The 21,255-nt window shown below is 45.9% G+C and overlaps 1 protein-coding gene and 1 long non-coding RNA gene across 7 annotated transcripts in view; one reads left to right on the forward strand and one right to left on the reverse strand.

Annotated features, from left to right (window-relative positions):
* The window catches only part of LOC119393260 (homeobox protein engrailed-1-B), a 161,678-nt gene that overhangs the window by 56,803 nt on the left and 83,620 nt on the right, over positions 1–21,255 (reverse strand). For 2 of the 6 annotated variants that reach the window (XM_037660190.2, XM_037660189.2), the window contains one exon: positions 7,519–8,477. The exons of 3 other annotated variants lie outside the window; for them this stretch is intronic. In XM_037660190.2, the coding sequence (XP_037516118.1) occupies positions 8,152–8,477 (326 nt within the window). In that variant the 3' untranslated portion in view covers positions 7,519–8,151. Of the gene's footprint in view, positions 1–7,518; positions 8,478–21,255 lie in introns of those variants that run through there. One more of the 6 variants, XR_007416322.1, reaches the window with a different exon arrangement.
* LOC125758695 (uncharacterized) overlaps positions 1–21,255 on the forward strand; it is a 118,313-nt gene that overhangs the window by 25,525 nt on the left and 71,533 nt on the right. The gene's annotated exons all lie outside the window — the stretch shown is intronic.

The following is a 21,255-nucleotide window of genomic DNA, read 5'->3' on the forward strand; positions in this document are numbered from 1 at the left end:
TATCTGAGACTTTATAATCATAATCGTAATCGCAACATACACACATATGTTTCGACTATAACAACGGTTTTCTATATATACCGTGACAGCGGACAGTGAGACTCGACGACAACGCTAGGTCCTATAAGATGCTTCGCCTCTAAAATACTGCACTTTTTGCGCGTTACCTTTTGCCAACTATGTGTCACGATTACCTTTTCATGGTTTGTTGCAGGAATGCATAACGTGCTGTTGGCTTGCGTTTTAAATGCGAAGCATTTCTTAGCGAACTTCTGCGACTTTGAGCGTATCTATCTATCTATCTAGCCGCCTACGACTTTGTGCTCTCCTGGCCGTTTCGTTAACGGGATATATACCAAATTGGTATGACCCAACATAACCGTATTACGAACATAAATGACAGGTCATAATATGAAAACCATGACATGCATGTCATGAACAGCATGATTTACATGCCACGGTCTCGGGGCTCTTGCGGCCGTCTCGTTAATTTGATATATACCAAAATTGGTACCGCGTGACAAGAGTGTATGACAAACATAATGACAGGTCCTAAAGTGCAAATCATGACACGCATGTCATGTACAGCATGATATACATTATATGGTCCCGGGGCACTCGCGGCCGTTAAATGAATGGATACATACCAGAACTGGTAAGACGAGACATTTCTCTGTGAGAAACATAACTGGCACATGGTAACATGAAAATCATGGCATACATGGCATGTGCGACATGATTTACATGCCACGCTCATGGTGCCCTCGCGGCCATTTGGCTCGCTTGATATACACCAAAATTGGCATGCGCGACGATGCTGTGTGATGAACGTAAATCAGTGGCGGTAACGGGAAAATCATGATATGCAAGTCATGTACGACATGACTGACATGCCACACTCATGGTGCCCTCGCGGCCATTTGGCTCGCTTGATATACACTGAAATTGGTATTGCGCGACGGTGCTGTGTGATGAACATAAATCAGTGGTGATAACGGGAACATCATGACATGCAAGTCATGTACGACATGATTTACATGCCACGCTCATGGTGCCCTCGCGGCCACTTGGCTCGCTTCATATAAACCAAAACTGGTATTGCGCGACGAGACTGTATGATGAACGTAAATTAGAAGTGGTAACGTGAAAATCATGACATGCAAGTCATGTACGACATGCTTTACATGCCACGCTCATGGTGCCCTCGCGGCCATTTGGCTCGCTTGATTTACACCAATACTGGTATTGCGCGACGATAGTGTATGATGAAAGCAAATCAGTGAACTTGAAAATCATGATATGCATATGATTTACGGCATGATTTACGTGCCACGCTCATTGTCCGATCGCTGCCGTTTCGCTCGCGTGATATACACCAAAATAGGTATTGCGCGACACGACTGCATGACAAACGTAAATGAGAGGTGGCAACATGAAAATCATGACATGCAAGTCATGTACGACATCTTTTACATGCCACGCTTATGGCGTACTCGAGGCCGTTTAGCTTGCTTGATATACACCATAATTGGTATTGCGTGACGTGACTGTATGGCAAACATAAATGACAGGTGGTAACTTGAAAATCATGATATGCATATACTTTACGACAGGATTTACATACCACGCTCATTGTACAATCGCTGCTCTTTCGCTCACTTGATATACACCAAAATTGGTACTGCGCGATGCGGCTGTATCGCGACGTAAATGAGAGCTGGCAACATGAAAACGATGACATGCATGTCATGTATACGACATGATATACATGCCACGCTCATAGTGCGCCTTCGCCCGTTTTGTTAACTGGATATATACCAAAATTGGTATGGCATGACATGAGTGCGTGATGAACATAAATGACAGGTCATGCATCGTATATTCCAGAATACACGTTTCATTAGCATGGTATATACCGGATTGGACATGCATGCATGCATGGCAAACATGCGATATATAGTGAACTATAGATGCCATGGCATGAATGACTTCATTTGCCTCAAAGACGAACAAGGCCATGTAGCAGCTCTTTGCCGGCTGCTTCGCATTACATCGATTCCCACAGTGCGGGATCTGCCGTATTTTTTTTTTTTTTACAGAAGTTAGGCTTCCGCGATGGCCTGGTGCTCGGCTGCTGCCCCGAAAGACGTGGATTCGATCCCGGCCGTTGCGGTCGCATTTCGTTGCAGGCGAAGTGCTATAGGCCTGTGTACTTTGCAATGCCAGTGGGCGTTAGATGATCCCAGCTCTCGGGGGAGCGAACCTGAGTTCGGCAGGCGAGATCCGTGTAGCGAACTGAGGCGCTATTCGAAGGTCCTCGCGGGGGTGCTACCCAAATTTCCGACAGAGGCTGAAGCACCAGTCGGGTTCGAGTCCGTGGAGAGTGCCCTATAGAAGCGCACGAGGTACCGGGGGAGTTTTGGGGACGATTTGTTTTTCCGTTCGGAGAGGGTCCCCTTTTTGTCCACGCGGCTTGGCCCAACAGAGCATAAGGATTACCAGGTAATCAAGCAAACGGTGCTTGACGAACTCAAGCTTTCGGCAGGAGAGTACCTCAAAAGGTTTTCGGGGTCAGGAAAGCGTGCGAACGAAGGGTGGAGACCTTTTGCAACACGTCTAGAGAGCTCCATCCCTTCCCCCAGTGTAGGGTAGCATACCGGTCCTTCTAGACTCGTTAACATCCCTGCCTTTTCTTTATCTCCTTCTCCTTCTCTTCTTCTCTAGAGAGCTACCTCCACTTTTACCTTGACGCAAGGGGGTTCTTGTCGGCTCTGCCGAATGATGATGCGAAAGTTCCTACATATATGCATGATCAATGCGAGAGGAAATGTAAGAAGGGGATTATGTCAGTTCCTGAAGGGAGTGGAAGGTTGTCCGTAGCTGCCTTGCCTCGTCGTGGTTGCTGCTATCTCTCAAGAATGGAGACGACTCCTTTTCTTACAGCAAAACACGATTTTATATACAGTATATATATATACAAGGTTTAGTGGCGGCTCTGCTCTGGAGTCAAGAGGGAGTGGGGAGAAGGTTGGGAATTTACTGCGACTGTTTGTGACACCTTAAGTATATGAACCCTACTGAAACTTATTAAGGCGAAAGCCTTATATGTCTCATGCGAACGTGACCTTGAACGAAAAGCCAGCGTGAGAGAAATGAAGCAAGAAGTATCCCATATCCGCGCGAGCAGCACGTTCACTTCCTGGTTGCGGCGTTTGATTTACTGAATAAAGCGGCGTTCGCTTGAATATGCAACGCCAGGGGAGGCTACAAGCTCGAAATGAGGCACGGCGAGCCAAAAGCCTCGTCGGATTCTGACAGGACGTTTTAGTATCTAATACAACGGCACTCAGGCTTTCGCCTTCGAGTATTTAGCGATAGCGTGTAGCCTGGGATTGTTTAGCACAAATTCTCTAAACTCACGTAGATGCTGCCCTGTGTCCTCTAGAACATCATCTAACCATCTTGTGCATATATAGGCGGCAGGACCGTAGCGAGGGGGGGGGGGGGGAGCCTAGCACCCACCTCCCACTCCGAGATTTTGATGGAGGGGGGTGCTTTACCGAAAATAAATAATGAAAATAGGCGTTTTTCTCAATAGTCAAGGCCTTCAGCAAGTGCCCCCCCCCCCCCCCGAAAAAAATTCGGCTACGTGCCTCATAGGGTCTCTCTTCGTTCCGCTTTGGCTAGAATTATTTTTCGCTCCATTGAACAAACACAATCTATAGCTCGCATAACATGGGTAAAATAAGACAGCTTTAGTTTCCTTAGCTTTGCTTCGGAAGAACATTCAGGTGATTCATATATTTCATGACCGAGGTATTTGGCCATTCGGCAGTCCATGGATTATGGAGACCCTTCGCCAGCACCATAGATCACCGTAATCTAGCTTTCTTCTTCATATTTCCGTAATGTCCACTACTCGCACCTGCTACCTCGGATAGCCCATGGCGTTAACCAGATAGGTTTTAGTTGTGAGGCTGACATCTTTGTCTTTCATAATTTTTGAAGTCCGCAGATGCTTTTATATAGCTTCTATCTTGGCCGAAATAAACAGCGATAAAAACGAGGACAAGCTAAGGACGACAAACACGTGATGGAAGCACACCAACTCGCCCAATTATCCGTTCTGGTGCTTTTATGGCCCAATTTCACAGGAGAGGGTATAGCGATACAGGCGATCACGCCAAACTTGGGTTATATGTTTCCGAAGACTGCTGTGTCACATTTAAAAAGGTGCGAAATTAAACGTACAACTCTGAAATCAAATAGTTCAGCTCATGATAGGAATACGTGGTTCATATGCGAACTGAGCCTTAAATAATTGAGCCTTAAATAATTAAAAAAAGAAAAGCCTCAAACACTTTATCTCTCTGTGTCTCTCTCCTCTATTCTCTCTCTATATCTATATTATATAATATATATCATATCTATATATACTATATATATTATATCTATATATCTATATATAATATATATATCTATATATATAATATACACGTTGAACATGAGTTTCGATATGTGAATGTGTTCGGTTCAGCCTGGCATGCCGGAGTACCCCGGCTCTGTTTCACTGCATATGTGCCTACCTTTCCACAGGCGATGTTCCCTGAGAAACTCTGAAGCCACGGACAAGACGAAATTGCGTCGTCGAATTCTCTGGCAGGAAATTTGTAGTTCTTGTGTCCCCCTATATGTGCACAATGTGGTCGCCAGTGCATGACGGCCTTATGTGAAATCACGCTACACTTCCATTAGCGTCTAACTCATCAAAAGGTCAACAAGCGTTTCCTTTTTTTTTCTTTTGTTCGTTGCTGTCAAGCACGGTTTCTTATGTTGCTGTTTTGCATATTACTCCAGAACACAAACGTTCCGGTTCGCTGCGCCCTTCTGTGTCGCCGGCAGGAAGTTTGGACTTCTCGTTGCAGGTAACGAATTGTTTTTCGTTCCACTGTATGTGCGCATTGTTTAGTCACGGGATGGGCATGTCTGCCTTTGCATTTGCATTGTACACTGTATACGTGCTGCTATATAATGATTAAATATCCACTAATATTGCGATTTCTAGACACTTTGTTGCACTTATTTTTATGAAGTAGTTTTCTTTTGTCCTTTTTTTTTTCGGACTCTCTTTTAAGTTACACTTATAATTTCGCCAACTGATGTGGTTGTTGGCATTTAAATAATTTATAACGTGAGAGGACAGTCGACCTTTTGCATTGTGCAATATACGTATATCTACATAATAATTAATATCCGCTGATACTGCTATTCCTAAACTTCTCGTATTTCTTACTCTTAGTTTTAATGAAAGTAGTTGTTTTTCCTCCTTTTTTTTCGGACTCCTTTATTTTCAGTATGCTTATAATTTCTCCAACGGATGTGGTTGTTGCTTTTTACACTCACAAAAATGTATTTGATTGGTTCTACGTATATCAAGCGTGTGTATAGTTTGTTTATAGATATACATGTCTTATACAGACATGCCTTCTAGAGCTTGCGCCACGGTCTCACGTTGAATACGATGATCAAATGTTTTCTTCCTTTTATTTTTCTCCATCATCCTCACATTTTAAAGGGACCGACAGCTGGTCACAACGTGTGATTAGAACCTGGTAAAAATGAAAAGAAAGTGAAATATAGTGACAGATTCCAGCATCCTTTTCGCGTTGCGAGTATACGATTTATATTTTTGAATCGTGTATAAAAGTAACGAAAACCGGTATGTCGCGCAGCCTAGCGCAAGAGCCTTGAAGCTGGATTATGGAGTCGATCAATGTTTGCTCTACGTAGTCACATAGTCTGATGCTGTCATGCGCGCCATAATTAGTCCTGAAAATTAGAGTATGTATATTATTATCTATCCCCGCTCTATTTTGTACTGCTTACGAGGTAAAAGGAGTTGCACAGTGAGAAGCTTCGCTGCCTTCGTGGTAGCCATGTGACACATGTCGAGCCGCGGCGCATGCGCGCGGAGTGCACGCATGCGCAGCAAATCGCCACGGTCGAACACGAACGGCTGTCGTGCTCACTGTTCGCAGCAGGGGTTTTCACTTGAGTTTACGACTTCATATTCACCGCGGATAGAAAACATCTGATTGCAAATATTTCACGATGGAGGCGAAATGTTTGAGGCTCGTGTGCTTAGATTTAGGTGCACGTTAAAGAACCCCAGGTGGTCGAAATTTCCGGAGCCCTTCACTACGGCGTCTCTCAAATCATATCGTGGTTTTGGGACGTTAAACCCCGGATATGATTAAATGTTTCACGGCGTTTTCCACGTTACCGTTCTGTGATTAGACACTCTCACCGGCAAGCTTTCCGTTGCGCTAAAGAAAATGGCATCACAAAAATTGGTTGTCGGTTCGGACCTTTGCTGTTGAATGCAATATCTATCGTGTTGCGATGACTTGCAGTCAGTGCAGCAACTATGTGCAGTGGACGCCCGACTTCATGGAGCGAAAGGCCGTCCAGCGCGTGGCGTGTGGCTGGACGCAGGGACACAAAAGAGGCCATTGAGAAGTGTAGGATGTGTATTTGTCCTATATCGTTCGTGAGATAAAACGATGTCCTTGCCGCCAGTGCGAGGACCGCGTGAGAAGAAAGGACAGCAGGAGGCGTCTATGTACAGAAACACAGAAAGGAGAGCGAGAGGCCGCCAACGTGGCGGCGATCATCTTTTGCACGAACGAGTCTTTTTTGAGTATCTGTACAGGTGACTATGTCAACACACGCGCACACATATGCGCCGCAGCGCCAGTTTATCGGTCACCGCGCACCACTGTTCGTCGCCGTTCTTGGGGGGCCGCACTGTGGGGGGGTCACCGATTTTTCCGAACGTCCAGCACTCGAGGACTGCAGCTGACGAGAGCCGAAAAGCAGGGGCGACGACAAACACAACAGCGCGTCGTCCTTCCGATGCACTTGGTCCTTGCCATCTCTCACGCGTCGCTCGTCATCACCAGGAGGACAACCGAGTGACTTGATGCTGCATTCGGGAATCGATGAGGATGCGATATTCGGACGTCGTTGCAGCCAGCGAGGTCTTGAAGACAGCGCTGTCACGTGCATTCAGATGGACGATGGCCTTGCGCCGGTGGACCACACCGCCAGAGGTTATCGCAGCAGGAGGGATTCGTCCGGAGTGCAGTTGTGAATTAGACAAGGTGCAAATTGCAATCTTCTCTTGCAAGACAGTCACGGTGGAAGCTATGCTTTGCTGCAGGCCGCAGTGGAAGCGTTTCAAAAGCCATTGCAAATACAACTCTGCTGTGTTCGTGCGCATATTCCGTGCCCCTCTAATCGTGGCGAACTATACGTTGGTGCAAAATTCAAGGCGCTCGCGGAGCGCTCCTGCAAAGGCGTATAACCCTTTGAGATTCACATCGAGGGCGTCGAGTGATGTAATCGCAGAGCGTTGTTACGAGCGTTATCCGCCGGCGCTGATGACGTGGACGCCGTTCATAGGGATTCCGCGAGCTCGCGTTGAGCTCAAATGATGGGCGGACGCTTCGGCCGTGCTTTTGCATCTGGTGCGTGTACTCCGCGAACAACTGTTTTCTAGCCGCAAGACATAATTGTGCCTAAATTTTGCCACTCTTTTATGCGAGTCGAGAGTTCTTGCTTGAAAACAGCCACACGACCGAGATTTGTAACGCCTGGTTGGGGCTTCTTGAAATACGCGGACACTTTTAACGAGAAGGCTATCACTTTAGTGAGCCACGCGCATTCGGCCAGCTGTGCTCATAAATATATAATCCTTCTTGATATTCTAAAATCGAGGGCTCGCGCCTCATCGTTTACGCCGCTGCCCGGTTTTCCGGTATGTCGAAAATTATAGCTGAGATTAATAGAAGACAATCTGAATAACATTTAGGACGATAAGTAATTTAAACACGCAACGACTTTTCAAATCCTCTTCTGCCCGTATTCGAACTTGTTAAGCATACAGCCGTATAATGAGAACCGTCGCACAAAGCTTCCACGCGGACTCTTCAGTGTATACTTGACTATTGCACTAAACTGAGCACACAGCTAAAGTATACGCGTGCACACCGCACCAGTTGCCACGAGCACGACCGAAACACGGCGACCGTTCGAGACGTCGTGGGCGACCCTTGGTCCCAGCGGCGACGCGTGCATGACGGCTCAGTGTCACGAGGAGGAGTCGTCGTCGCCGGTGCCGCCCTGTTGCGACGAGGTCGAGTGGTTGTACAGGCCTTGCGCCATGAGCTGGAGGGCGAGCGGGTTCCGCTGTCCCGAGGCCTTCTTGATCTTGGCTCGCTTGTTCTGGAACCAGATCTTGATCTGCGACTCGTTGAGGCGCAGCTCACGCGCCAGGTCCTGGCGGCGCTTCTCGGTCAGGTAGCGGTTCTCCTGGAACTCCTGCTTCAGGCGCGCCAGCTGGTCGGCCGTGAAGGCGGTGCGCGGCCGCTTCTCTTCCTTCTTCTCGCGCTTCTTCATGCGACGGGACCGGGGACCTGCGCACAGCAAGAGAGGCATCGTTCGTCAGACATCGGCTCATCGGCAAGACATCAGACACCGGCTCATCGGCAAGCGCATGACCACCCTTCAAGTGGATGAACCTGAGCTAATTGATCTGCCATCGTTTTCAAATTGGCAGGTGACCACATGCAGAGCGTCCTGTTATGGCATTTTTCGATCTCATTCAATATTCTTTATATATAAATAATCCAACGTACACTTTAGCGCAGATCTCAGGCTGTCCTTTCGCGAGCTTTGGCCCTTGCTATCAGTCACACAAACTGCAGAATCTTCGCGTCAGTCATTTTATAAGACGCGAATAAGCTCCCCGCAGAGAGCGGAGATTTGGGGAGCGGATGTTAGTGCGACCAAGTGCGAGACAAGTGAACAGATCAACGTTCGCAAGGGGCTCTATTAGCTTTGTGGGGCATTCATAAAGTGAATGCATGGTTTTGAGCACGTATATATCCTTAAAGCGAGCTGGCTAAACCAAGTACAAACACTTCGAAGAAACAATGGTGACAAAAATAATTAGTAATGCCGAAACATGTTGCGAGTAAATTCACACATTAATGACGACATGTTGAAGAAAGCAAGATCCACCATATACGGCATAATGGAAAGACCGTCATGGCGTATCTCGCCGGCTCATCCCTTAAAATAACAGAGAGCTGAGCTAGTTGGTAAGTATTCATTCTAAAAACGCGTTTGTGGTGTCCTGACTTCTCTCTCGTGTCCGTGTTTGCACGCCCTGTCTTTTTAGAACGGCTCATCCCATTTATTTTATAGCAGTACTGTCTGATTACGAGGCGGTGAGGACCCGCGAAGACACGATCTTCGCCAGTATACTGCCTGCTGCGTACCACACATTGGTTTCTGTACTTTGCAATCTTTAATTGCGTTTTATCTGAGCGGTATAGGCCTCCCAAGCTCGGCCAGGGGGCGCTGCGGCGCACGCGTTTCGCCGCCTTTCTAGCGAAAACCGGTCGCTCCCCTCTCCGCGCCTGCCTTTTGACTGCGCTGTCTCCGCACGTTCAGGCACCCTGCACGCGCTGCTCTCTGCTCGCCGTGCACGTGCAGCTTCACGTGTCGCTTGCTCTGAAGGTTTAGAAAGATCCCAGAGATGGAAAAAACGTTTTAACGGTGGGAATCTTACCAGAGGAGGACGGTTGATCGACCACCTTTTCGGGACCGAGCAGGTCGTCAAGGGCGATGCTGTTTGTGCGAGCGATACGTGCGTGCAGATGCTGAACGGGCACATTTCTTTGACATGAGTAGGGAGGTGACTGCGCGAGTTCTGTAATTATGTTACCGGTAAAACGCACATTCGTTGGGGCAGTCGTGTATACTCGGAGCTGTCAGCAACCATCCAGCACGCTTTCGCGTGCGTTTTCTATTGATAACTTTTCAATTGCTTGGATGCCAAGTTTGTCGTGCGGCTTTAAATTTATTATGAGCTCAGTGTGAAGAGCATAAATTTACATCTGCCCTGTTGAGTCACTGGCTGCATCGCAATGCGCAGTGTTCAGTTTCGTGGGAGTTTCACTTTTGCCGAGGTTTGCATCGAATGATAACAACGTCGGATCGCAAGTTTAATGTCGCCTTGGATTTTTTTAGAGCTCCCTTTGACAGCATAATGATATACGCAAACAAAAAATAAACAAATATTTCATGCCCACTTCGACGATGCATGTTTCTTGCAGAGGCGTGTTTCATTTCGAATAATATCGACGCCTGATCGCGCACCGTGTTCGCTTATTCGAATGTCGCTTTGGTTGTTTCGACAGCTCGCTTGGTCAGCATCATACTATACAGGGGCGTAGCCAAGGGGGGGGGGGGTTCAAACCCTCACCGAAAATTTTCAATTTTGCTTGCGTATATGTACACGCACACATACAAACGCACGCACAAACATACATAAAGTATGATTGGACCCCCCCCCCCCCCCCCCGAAAAAATTTCTGGCTACGCCCCTGATACTATACAATACCCACTGGGATCGCGCATGTTTATGATTATGCCGAGATTTGTGCCCAATAATAAGCGCATCTGAATTCGCGAAGCCATCGAAAATTTAATTGCCACCTTGGTTCTTTTTTCAGCTCGTTTCCAAAGCGGCATGCAAGGCTTTTTATTACGTGCCGAACGCATGACATTAATACGAGGCACGCCGTGGTGGATTAATTCGGATTGATTTCGGCCACCTGGGTTTCTTTAACGTACGTAAATCTAAGTACGCCGGTGTTAGTGCATTTCGCTCCCATCGAAATGCAGCTGCTGTATGCGTGAATCGAACCCATGACCACGATTTTAGCAGCGCAACACTTCAGCCTTCTAAGCAATCACGGCGTGTCGCATGCAAGGCCAATATAAACGCTCAGTGCAAACATACAGCTTAATTCTGTTTACAGGGAGCCGCGACGGGAAATGTACCGCAGTCAGGTGAATTAAACACTTAGTACTCACGGTACGTTATTTAAACTGTGGTGTAATAAGCCCAAATGCTCCGCTGCTGTAACATTACAAATGGTTGACTCGGAAAGCCAGCGCGCAATCTCGAAACGTACAGCGGCTGTCTATTTGTTGTAACTTCGGTTCACAAACGCACTTCCCTTTCAAATGAGCACGATCATCGCGTTTCTCCCCGTTAATAGTTCGTAATACTGTGTACGACAAAAACTGCTTCAAGGTGACAAGACCGCGATAGCATCGCGGCGAACTGCCATAATCCACTCTTGACGCCTCTGCTCCTCGGACTGCTTCCAATGGAAACGGTAGAACATGACAGGAAGTTTTCGGCTCTTCGACATTTTTAAACTTTTGTGACAGTTCACAATGCAGCAGGACTGCGTGCCTGCTTTCGAGTACGACGAAGGAACGGCAACCATAGCGTGAAAAATGCGAGATAAAAGCCCCGGGGAGCACGTTCTCCGCGCGCGCGATGGGAAAACCAAGCAAGAGCGACCCGTCCCAGCTACCGGAGTTTCCCCTCTCTCCGCTGGGGCGGCGGACGGCGCTGCGCAAACTTGAGCGTTGGAGGCCTATAGGCGTTGGCTTCACTCTGTGGTAATGTCCCCAATCGCTGGCCAACGATACTCGGCCAAGAGCATCTGCGGGCTATCATCACGCCCCCCAAAATCGCAAAAGCGCGGCCCAAACCGTCGGCCCACGGCGCACCCCTCGCGTCATCGAATCGGCGACGCGTGATGCGCAGTCCGGGGTGGCGGCTGTTGCCCATTATCGGCTCGTTTTCCCGAAATCCTGGGCTCGCGGCGATAAGCGCGGCTCCCCGCGGTGCCTTTCCCACGGGGTGCCTCGACCCCTACTCTCCCCCTCCCGTCGGCTCACCCCCTCTCGCCACCCCGTCTTCTCCGATCGAGCGGTTACATCTCCCACTGCTTGGGGCGGGAGCGCGACGGCGCTGACCGGAAACCCAGAGCGAGCTCGGACGGAGTGTTTACCGCTTCAAAAGACGCATCGTAAATAGTCGGCACCCCGCGCATAAACGTCACTTCCTTTCTTCGTGCTCTCCGGGAAGCGTGTTCGACGGATGACGTGTGGTTCCGGTGGCCGCGACAATTATCGACGAGAACACGACATTGTGCGGGTTGAAGCCGCGTTATATTTGCGTTCGCTCGTACTGTGCATTATATACTGGTCCCTTCTGCTTGGTTTCACTGCATTACCTCAGCCTTCTATAGTTTATTGCTGCAAACGACGTTCACGCTGGTTGCAGCAAACGCAAAGGAAATAAATTGGGTAGTGGCGTAGCCATGCAGGCGGGGCGGGAGTGGGGGTGGGTTCAAACACCCCCCAAAATTTTCAATTTTGCATGTGTATGTATACACGCACACTTATAAACGCACATGAGCATACATAAAGATTTCTGGCTGCGCCACTGAAAGTGCTGTCTATCGCTCCTCTTCTCACACCATCGTGCTCGGATTCGTCAGAAGTGCATTAGGGTTAGCGGCACAATAGTTTCGGCCGACAAAGTAATTAAAACCTCCACACGTCGCAGATTCACCGCGCGATGCAACTACTTTTTTTTTTTTTTTTTTTTTTTCAGATCGCCAAGGCAGCTTTACCGCAAAGCAGAATACGCTGGTGGTACAACCGACTTTAGGTCAGCGCGCAGTGCGCGCACAAACATCTTGCGGGACCTTTCTTTGCCGGTCCCAATCGCTTTGTTCTTGAACGAATGTTACTATGAACGTTCACCCCCCCCCCCCCCCCCCCAATTACACCGTGCTTCCCGTCCTCATTTGCCTGTCAAATAATTCGAATAAACATAGGCCTAAGTAAAGAAGTAGGGAGGTTAAACACCGTTGGACGGAGCTGGTCACGCAAAACACAAATAATAACGGAGTTAATTAAACAAGAACACTGCGGTATTTCAAAACGACTTCGTTATTATGTGGGTCCTATGTTATAAGGCAGCCGTGTCATTTAAACACACATTCGTCGAGAGGTTGACGTGTGACCTGTCAGAGTTGCTGTTTGCTGCAAATTTACTCGTTGGTGGTGCGCATGCACACGCCCGGCTTTGCGAGAACTAATTTCGTGGTAAACAGCTTTCTAGTAATTACTACAGTCGTTTGTTGGTGAGAAAGTATGCAAATTGTTTTCGGTATCGGCAGTGCTTGTTTAACTGAATCGGTACAGAACGCTTGCTAAAATTGGACAGGAGTATACATGGTGGAATGCGCCATAGCGTGATTAAGTGCCTTTTATTCAAGCAACTTTGAGGACAAGAAAACTAAATTATTCATTCCAGAACAAATTCCGTTTTGTCTGCAGCGTATGAATAGTAACAAGAATGCGTGTTTGCAGGGAAGCGTCCTCATTTGTACAGCGGTTCACAGGTGAGCATGTTTAACAACAATGCTGCCTTGTCTTTCTTGCATGGTGAGCTTGTCTTTCTTGCAGAAGCGCTTTAGGCGAATCTCCAGCGAAATATAAAGAAAACAAAAGCAATAAGGAGAATGCTTCATTCAGCTCAGAATGCAGCCTTCGCGTTCCTGTTAAATGTTTGTTGCTTCCGTATATGACAGATAAGAAAATGTGTGCCTGTCGGTCTCTGTAATAGCTGGGTTTCATTTTTTTTTTTTCGCGCACGACCTGCGCAACCCCAAATTGTACGTGCGGCGGCGGCTGCCTACACAAATTTCGCAGGTCCTTTCATAAAAGGTATGCGTGTACAGTACACAACAATGGACAAAACAGTGAGACGGGCACCAAGAACAGTATAGCAACAAGGCATCAATCACAATGGCAAGTAAATTTATAGACATCGCACTATGGCGTCCAGCTTCATTGCATCTTCCGTACAACAGATTCCAACTTCTCTGCACTACGTCTTTATCCACTGTACTTTTTTTTAAATGAAAATTAAGTGCATCACTGAAGTCACTTGCCGCACGTAAGATGTGCGCGCATAACCTTGAAATGGTTCAACCTGAGTGCTGACTATATAAATAGAAAGGCTTCATGTGAAATTTGGTTGAAGTGAAACGGAGAATGAATAGCTGCAGTGCAGACAAGCTGAATATCCGCGTTATAGGAAAGAAGCCTGAGTTTCTGAGCGAGTGGTTCAGCTAAGTGCAAAGGCTGCAAAAAGACACGAAGCATGGTATACGAAGCAATCTGGTGAGCTTCACTGTATACCGTTCGCATATTCGTGTGTGAAGGCTAAGTTGGCACAATACACAAACGCTGCTTGCAAAAGCCGCAAAGAGTATTTCATGCTGCAATAAATAATCACGAAATCAACACAAATTCATTAAAGGGTCGTCGGGTGGTTTGTCATGAAAACATAAATAAATAAATAAATAAATAAATAAATAAATAAATAAATAAATAAATAAATAAATAAATAAATAAGCAGTACAGTTGCTGGAGCTATCACTGTGATTACGCAAATGGACAGGCAAATACAGCGGCGACTTATAACAACCTTGCTGTCAGGTGATATATATCAGTCGCTATGGCTTGGCAGGTGGCAACTGCAGATGTGCAGGTCTTATTCGTTCGACGGAGAAGCTGATACGCTGGTGGTTTATATATATATATATATGCGTGTGTGTGTGTGTGTGTGTGTGTGTGTGCGTGTGTGTGTGTGTGTGTGTGTGTGTGTGTGTGTGTGTGTGTGTGTGTGTGTGTGTGTGTGTGTGTGTGTGTGTGTGTGTGTGTGTGTGTGTGTGTGTGTGTGTGTGTGTGTGTGTACCTGCGTGTGTGTGTACCTGCGTGTGAGAGAGAGAGAGAGAGAGCGCATATTTCGAGGTTCACCTTTGAAACATAAACACCTTAATCAGCTTTTTTTGTGCGCGAAGTGAACTTGCATAAAAAAAAAAAAGATCGATGGTAATCTGAACAAATGATTTCGCAGAGCGAACATCAGTGCAGCGTGTGTGGCGGAAGCGGCATTATACTATTCTGCTAACATTCTACACATAGGCGAGGTTGGTTGGTTGGTCAAACTTTATTAAACTGTCCTGAGAGACGCGACTAGCGAGGTATATAAGAGAATAACGCAGCCGCCATGTATACGTGACTCGCGTGAAAGTGACGCATGAAAGGACGTTTATAGCAGCAGTGCAATGACACAACTGACCAATTCAAACGTTATATATCACTGTTTAATGGAACTGTCTGCCCGACGAACCGGTGCTCATTTGTCATGCCAAACGAAAGGCCAGAATCTCTATAAGTATACATATATATATATGCGCAAACGGGAGGCCACAGAGAATGTGGAGAAGACATATACAGAGAGCGAAACTTTCGACATTTACGAATTCTCAGGCGGAGTCTGTGATATGACCAATGGCAGGATTTGGACGGATAGGTGCTATTACATGGTTTCGCATCTGATTGCATGTACTCATTAATATACGAGGCACGAAAAGAGCAAACCGGAGGAAAACGGCAACAGTCGATGACAAATGGGCTGTTTTGTTCTTTGCCCGAGTTATCGCCGTGCGTGGTCTGTGTATATATATACATCACATATATGCTATAACTCAAGTTCATGCAGTCTTTCGGTTTCGCAGCACGAAGAGAACTCTAGGTATAATACCATCGCAGGTATAAACGTGGTTTTACATGCATTCCTATTATAGTTTATGATTTCTCCGGCTTTCGACTTCACTTTGTACGGTTGTTCAAATTGGTCAGAGCGGGACGCGTCATACTTCACCCCAGTTTCAGAACTCCAAAACAAGTCGGCGCTCCTAAAGACGGCATTTTACGATATATCTTGTTGATCGTCGACAACTACACAATAAGCAGTGCGTAATAATAATAATAATAATAATAATAATAATAATAATAATAATAATAATAATAATAATAATAATAATAATAATAATAATAATAATAATAATCTGTATAAAGAAAAGTAGCAGTTGCACTTCCTTTGTGCTGTTCTTTATTAAAACGAATAGCGAAGTGTGCCTTGCAAGCATAATTCCGATGGCGCCACCGGTGAGGGACATCGATTATAGAGAGATATCGGTAGACGCGCATCTTTATGAGCACTGATTTTTGGGCTAGTTGGTTTTCCTTCACCGATCACTTAAGCGCGCGCAAACAAGGAGGGGGTTGGAAGTATAAGCGCTTGTGTTGTCGTCACCTCCCTTTGTCCTTGCTTTTGCGCGCTTAAATGATCGGTCATTCTTATGACCCTGCTTTCAAGGTTGAAACCTTGGTTCGTCGGGAATATGCAGCTATTTTTAGTACGGAAGAAATTGTGAACGGTCATATACAATGCATGGTGACGTTTACAAAATCGAGCAATTTTGCTCCCGGCATCGTGCACACTCAATAGCATGCAACAGTGCGCTAAACAACAGCGTACTAACTAAACGAGATTATTAATTAGTCATAGGTATTCAGTTAAAGAATTGCGACGGTTGCTCAACGATCTATGTAATGTAGCGCATAGTGCTGGAAGAAAAAGTAATGACAAATCATAATCCTCATCATCCCATTGATTCTCAAAAGATATATATATATATATATATATATATATATATATATATATATATATATAGAAAGGAACTACGACTTTCGTTGGTTCGGCACTGTATATTTTCACTACGTTTCGTCTGGTGGACCAGACTTTGTCAAAGTGTCAAAGTTGACAAAGTCTGGTCCACCAGACGAAACGTTAGTGAAAATATACAGTGCCGAACCAACGAAAGTCGTAGTTTCTTTTCTTCATTCCTTATTCTATTGGGGTCCGCGTGATTCTTTTCCCACTACTATATATATATATATATATATATATATATATATATATATATATATATATATATTATATATATATTATATATATATATATATATATATATATATATATATATATATATATATATTATATATATATATATATATATAATATATATATATATATATATATATATATATATATATATATAATATATATATATATATATATATATAATATATATAGATAGATAGATAGATAGATAGATAGATAGATAGATAGATAGATAGATAGATAGATAGATAGATAGTGCCAGATGGCTCTGGTTAATTAAAACTCGACTATTCAGCTAAAGATGGAGCAACGAATAACCGCTGTTATTCCACAGATTGGTCGCTTTGAAACCTGTATGTTTTCATTCCATCACAGCATCATTTTCTCAGTCTCTAGCGAAGCGCTCGAACTCTGAGCAGCTGCTCGGTGCGGCGCTCTTTCCTCGAGTCTTTCAAAATGCGGGCCTGCAGGCACCGCGGAGCAATAACACGCTTAACCCTCTTTTGAAGCGCCCCTGCAAACAAGGCGTAGTCAAATTCAATCCAGCGAGAGCCGCGATGTGTGAGGCCGATGGAATTACAAATGCGGCTCTTCGCACGCTTTTATTTTGCGCTTACACGGCGAGAAGAAGAGGGGAGCGAAGGCGCCAGCTGTCGGCGCGGCGGCGTGCACCGCTCGCCACCTTGGGGTGTCGTCCCGCCGACACCCCCTCTCCACATCAATGCCGGGAGGGCGGAGTCCCGTTTCGGCTACGCCTACTGAACGACGATGGCCAATGGGGTGCGAGAAGCCGGTTCTGCGCGCTGTCAGGGGGCACGTCCCCACTCAGGTGCTCTCCGGAGTTTTTTGACAGGACTTCCGAACTGGGGGGACCTCTCTCCTCCTCAGCAGTGCCTTTCAGCTGCTCTCGTAAATATCGCCCGAAACGAGAAGGAAAAAATTGCCTCGGCCGACGCGTCCGCGACGGCCATTTCACAGGGCTTCCTGAAGGGCTTCTTCTTTAGGTTGCCGCCTGGGCCGTGTATTTAGGCGACAGATCGGCTGTTTGCCAAGTGAAGCTACACACTGTCGCCTTCTCTCCTTCCCCGCTGTACGCCTTCCTTTCTTCCTCGTCCTCCTTTCTCTCAGCTGATTCAACAGGTAACGACTTCTCCAAATTCGGCATCTCGGCGGCTGGCCCGATACGGCGACTTTAGGAAGTCGTCGTGAATGGCTCCTTTAAAAATAAGTGACGCGGCGCGGTTTCGCGGTCGCCCGCTTCCAGAGCACTGCGGGCCGCCTCTCTGAGATAAGGACCGCGCAGCATTTCTCCGAAAGTGAGGCTGACGTCATTCGGCGGTCGTTATCATTTAAAGAATCGCCTTCTGCCGGAATTTGTCGCCAGCGGTTTCCGCGGCTTCGGAGAAAGACATCTCAATCCGTGACACATGCTTCGCGTTCGCAACGTTCCTGGGCCTGGCATGCTCGCTCAGAGCAGAACCACGAAAGTGAGCCTTTCGATATGGTCTGCCCGTTACATTTTCTACATTATCCGTGACGAGTATAGTTCGTGAGAAAGGTCCTATAGGGACATTGGGATGTGCATGCGCTTGTTGTGACTTCCGTTAAGCAGTGCTGTGCCTCTGTTCGCCCCAGGCTCTACGCGGGAAGACATTGTTTGTTAATTGCTGTCACGAGCTGCCGATGAAGCCTTATGTGACTTTGGCAGGCGTGACATATATACTATTTTCTTTTGAACTGAGAAATAAAGATTATTGTTATTAATAATTCTCAAAGCTTTTTTTTTATTTTTCAATATAGAATGTACTGTGTCAAATCCATCTCCAGACCGGAAGTCAGCTTTTATCACGCGCACTGTTGCGAAAATTTGAAAATAAATGGTATATGCGCATTCGCAACTTTCATTGTTGCGGGCTTCTCAGAATATCATATTTAGTTCAGCAAATGTATTTCATCATTTTGGAAGACGCTTCTTCGGGCGTTACTACATAGGCCTACTCTTCACTGCTTGTTGTTCTTGACTTCACTGGACATACACTACTGTGAAACATATTTGTCTCTGTGCGCTCAAGGTTACTTTTGCCATTCTTAAAAACTTTTAAATGAAAAAATGCATTTAAGGAGAGGTTGGTGGCTGTGGCGCCAGCTATACTGCTCTTCTCTTGCATAACAGATGTCGCCGTAAGCAGTGGTCAACAACAAACGCTATACAAAAACGAACACTCGCGTACTTAGACTCTGTACTTCACTACAGACTAGTGTCCACCTAATGAAAATTAAGTACATAATTTGCGCGTGTATATATGCAGGCGTATACGTATACAAACACACGCACATACATATAGAGCAATCCACACATCCCCCAGAAGAAAGAGTAAAAAGCGGTCCGGGTATATATAGCGCGCATATAGTTATATTTCTCGCTGCGTGAAACAATGCATATTTTGCCAGCAATAACATCAACTAAAAAATTGGCAAAATCAGGTTTCTAAAAACTAAGTCTAATGTTATGTTTCGAGGTGTGACACTGAACGAATGGTTAACAATAAACGGAATAATAGTTGTTATGGCACCACTCACACTCCGCGTTTGCATTTTTAAAAGTGTTATATATAGCTCCCTGCGGAAGTAACACTGTCAACATGAAAACAAAAATGTGACGTCTGAAGACATCTCGTATATCATTCTTGTATCATAAACACCATTCGTGTATTGTAAACACGAAGTAATGCTGTTGTAACATTGCCGTATAAATTTATCGTGCAATTGAGATATTTCTTGTGTATAAAATATATGTCTGACAGGCGTTTACAATTAGAGCGTATCCTATATAAGGCGCGTTCTCGTCATACGTTTTGTCAATCTGGATACGTGCATATGCACATATATGTAGATACATCAGGAACGCACACGATTTCTTACTGTATACAGATATATAGTTGGATGTAGTATAAGCGAAGAATCATTGCGACACTTAGGGCACATCCGCGCCGCCGACGCTTGTACATTGACTAAATGTTCCAGTTAATCCATGCACTCAAAGGTCATTTCAGCTCTCGATGAAACGATCTGTAAGCGTTCCATGGGAATGCCTCCCATGGTGGCGGTCTGCGCATCGAGTCACTGACCACCGTCCAACTTGTTTCTTTTTTTTTTTTTCCTCCGCTTCGCTCAAGCGCGAAATCGTCTTACGACGCGAAGCCCGAAGGCGATCGACGATTTCCGTTCACAACCATTCGGCACATCGTTCGTCCTTGTCGCGGCTTATATCCGAGCATGTCTTCATGAGCTCTCACTTCGCGACACGAGGAAGCATTGGCCGGGCATTAGCGACAATGCTGCCAAAAGGAACCGGCGTGGTTCGGATTAAACATCCCATGCTTTCATTTTCTTTTTTGCACAAAAGAGATTTTCGCCGAAACATGCAAGCCGATGTCACAGTGATGTTTCCTTTTGTTGCACTAAAGAACACATGATTAAAAGGAGAAAGCGAACGTTTTTGTTTGTATGTTTGTTTGTTTGTTTGTTCTTCTGAAATCAAGAGTTCGACGAAAACTCATCTGGTCGGGAATGGCATGGTTAAAGGTAAAGGAAGACGCTGACCAATTATAAAAATAATTTTGAAGTAACGTCTCCTGTACGGGGGCTCTGTTCGCAATGAAGCAATGTCAGAAAAGGGGGTGACTTTTCTATATTTTCTGCTGTTCGTTTCCCGTCGTTGCGTAGAAAAATTCTGAGGAGGTTCAGTCAAAGTGGATACAAGCCAGCAAGTGGATATGTATGCCTCCGAGACTCGCAACATTGCGTATCCGCGTAAATCCGTGGTCTGTATATATATACCATCCCACACATATTTTACAAAGGCAGCGGGCAACTTTTACGTGATAGCAACACCATGATACACTGTAAGCAAAAAAAAGCCGAGATGGGAGTAAATGGACTTGTCCTCTAGCGCACGCCCCGATGGGGGTTTTATATACTCCGTCCAGGGGAGTAAAAAAATTTACCCCCCTTAAGGACGGAGGTTTTGGATGGACTGAGGGGAGTATTTGTTTACATCCATAGGGGAGCTTTTCCAGGTAAGTATGGGAGTAAATTTTTATAACCATCGAAAAAAAAATGCTTTTCGCTGTCGCACCATGCACCAAAGAATCTTTAATTAAATTAGCATCGAAACACGCAAACTCGATCACACGTACACAAACATGCACACAACATTCGCAAAGTAATACAACACTCACACTGACAACCGCTCGTCACCCACGCTTCACAACCAAACTTTGGTCACCGAGTATATATAGGCACCACATCTTGACCTCCAATGTAGCTCGGATGGGACGCTCCTTTTCCGCGTAATTATGCACCAAACATTCATGGCGTACGTGTATATTTGTGGTGGGCTTATAGATACTACTGAGGTACACCCGTCTTTTACTATAAATCCGCCTAACATTCAACGCCTTTCTAATTAGCGAATTTTGATTATCAGC

The sequence above is a fragment of the Rhipicephalus sanguineus genome, chromosome 5, assembly GCF_013339695.2.
Source record: "Rhipicephalus sanguineus isolate Rsan-2018 chromosome 5, BIME_Rsan_1.4, whole genome shotgun sequence".
NCBI lineage: Eukaryota > Metazoa > Arthropoda > Arachnida > Ixodida > Ixodidae > Rhipicephalus > Rhipicephalus sanguineus.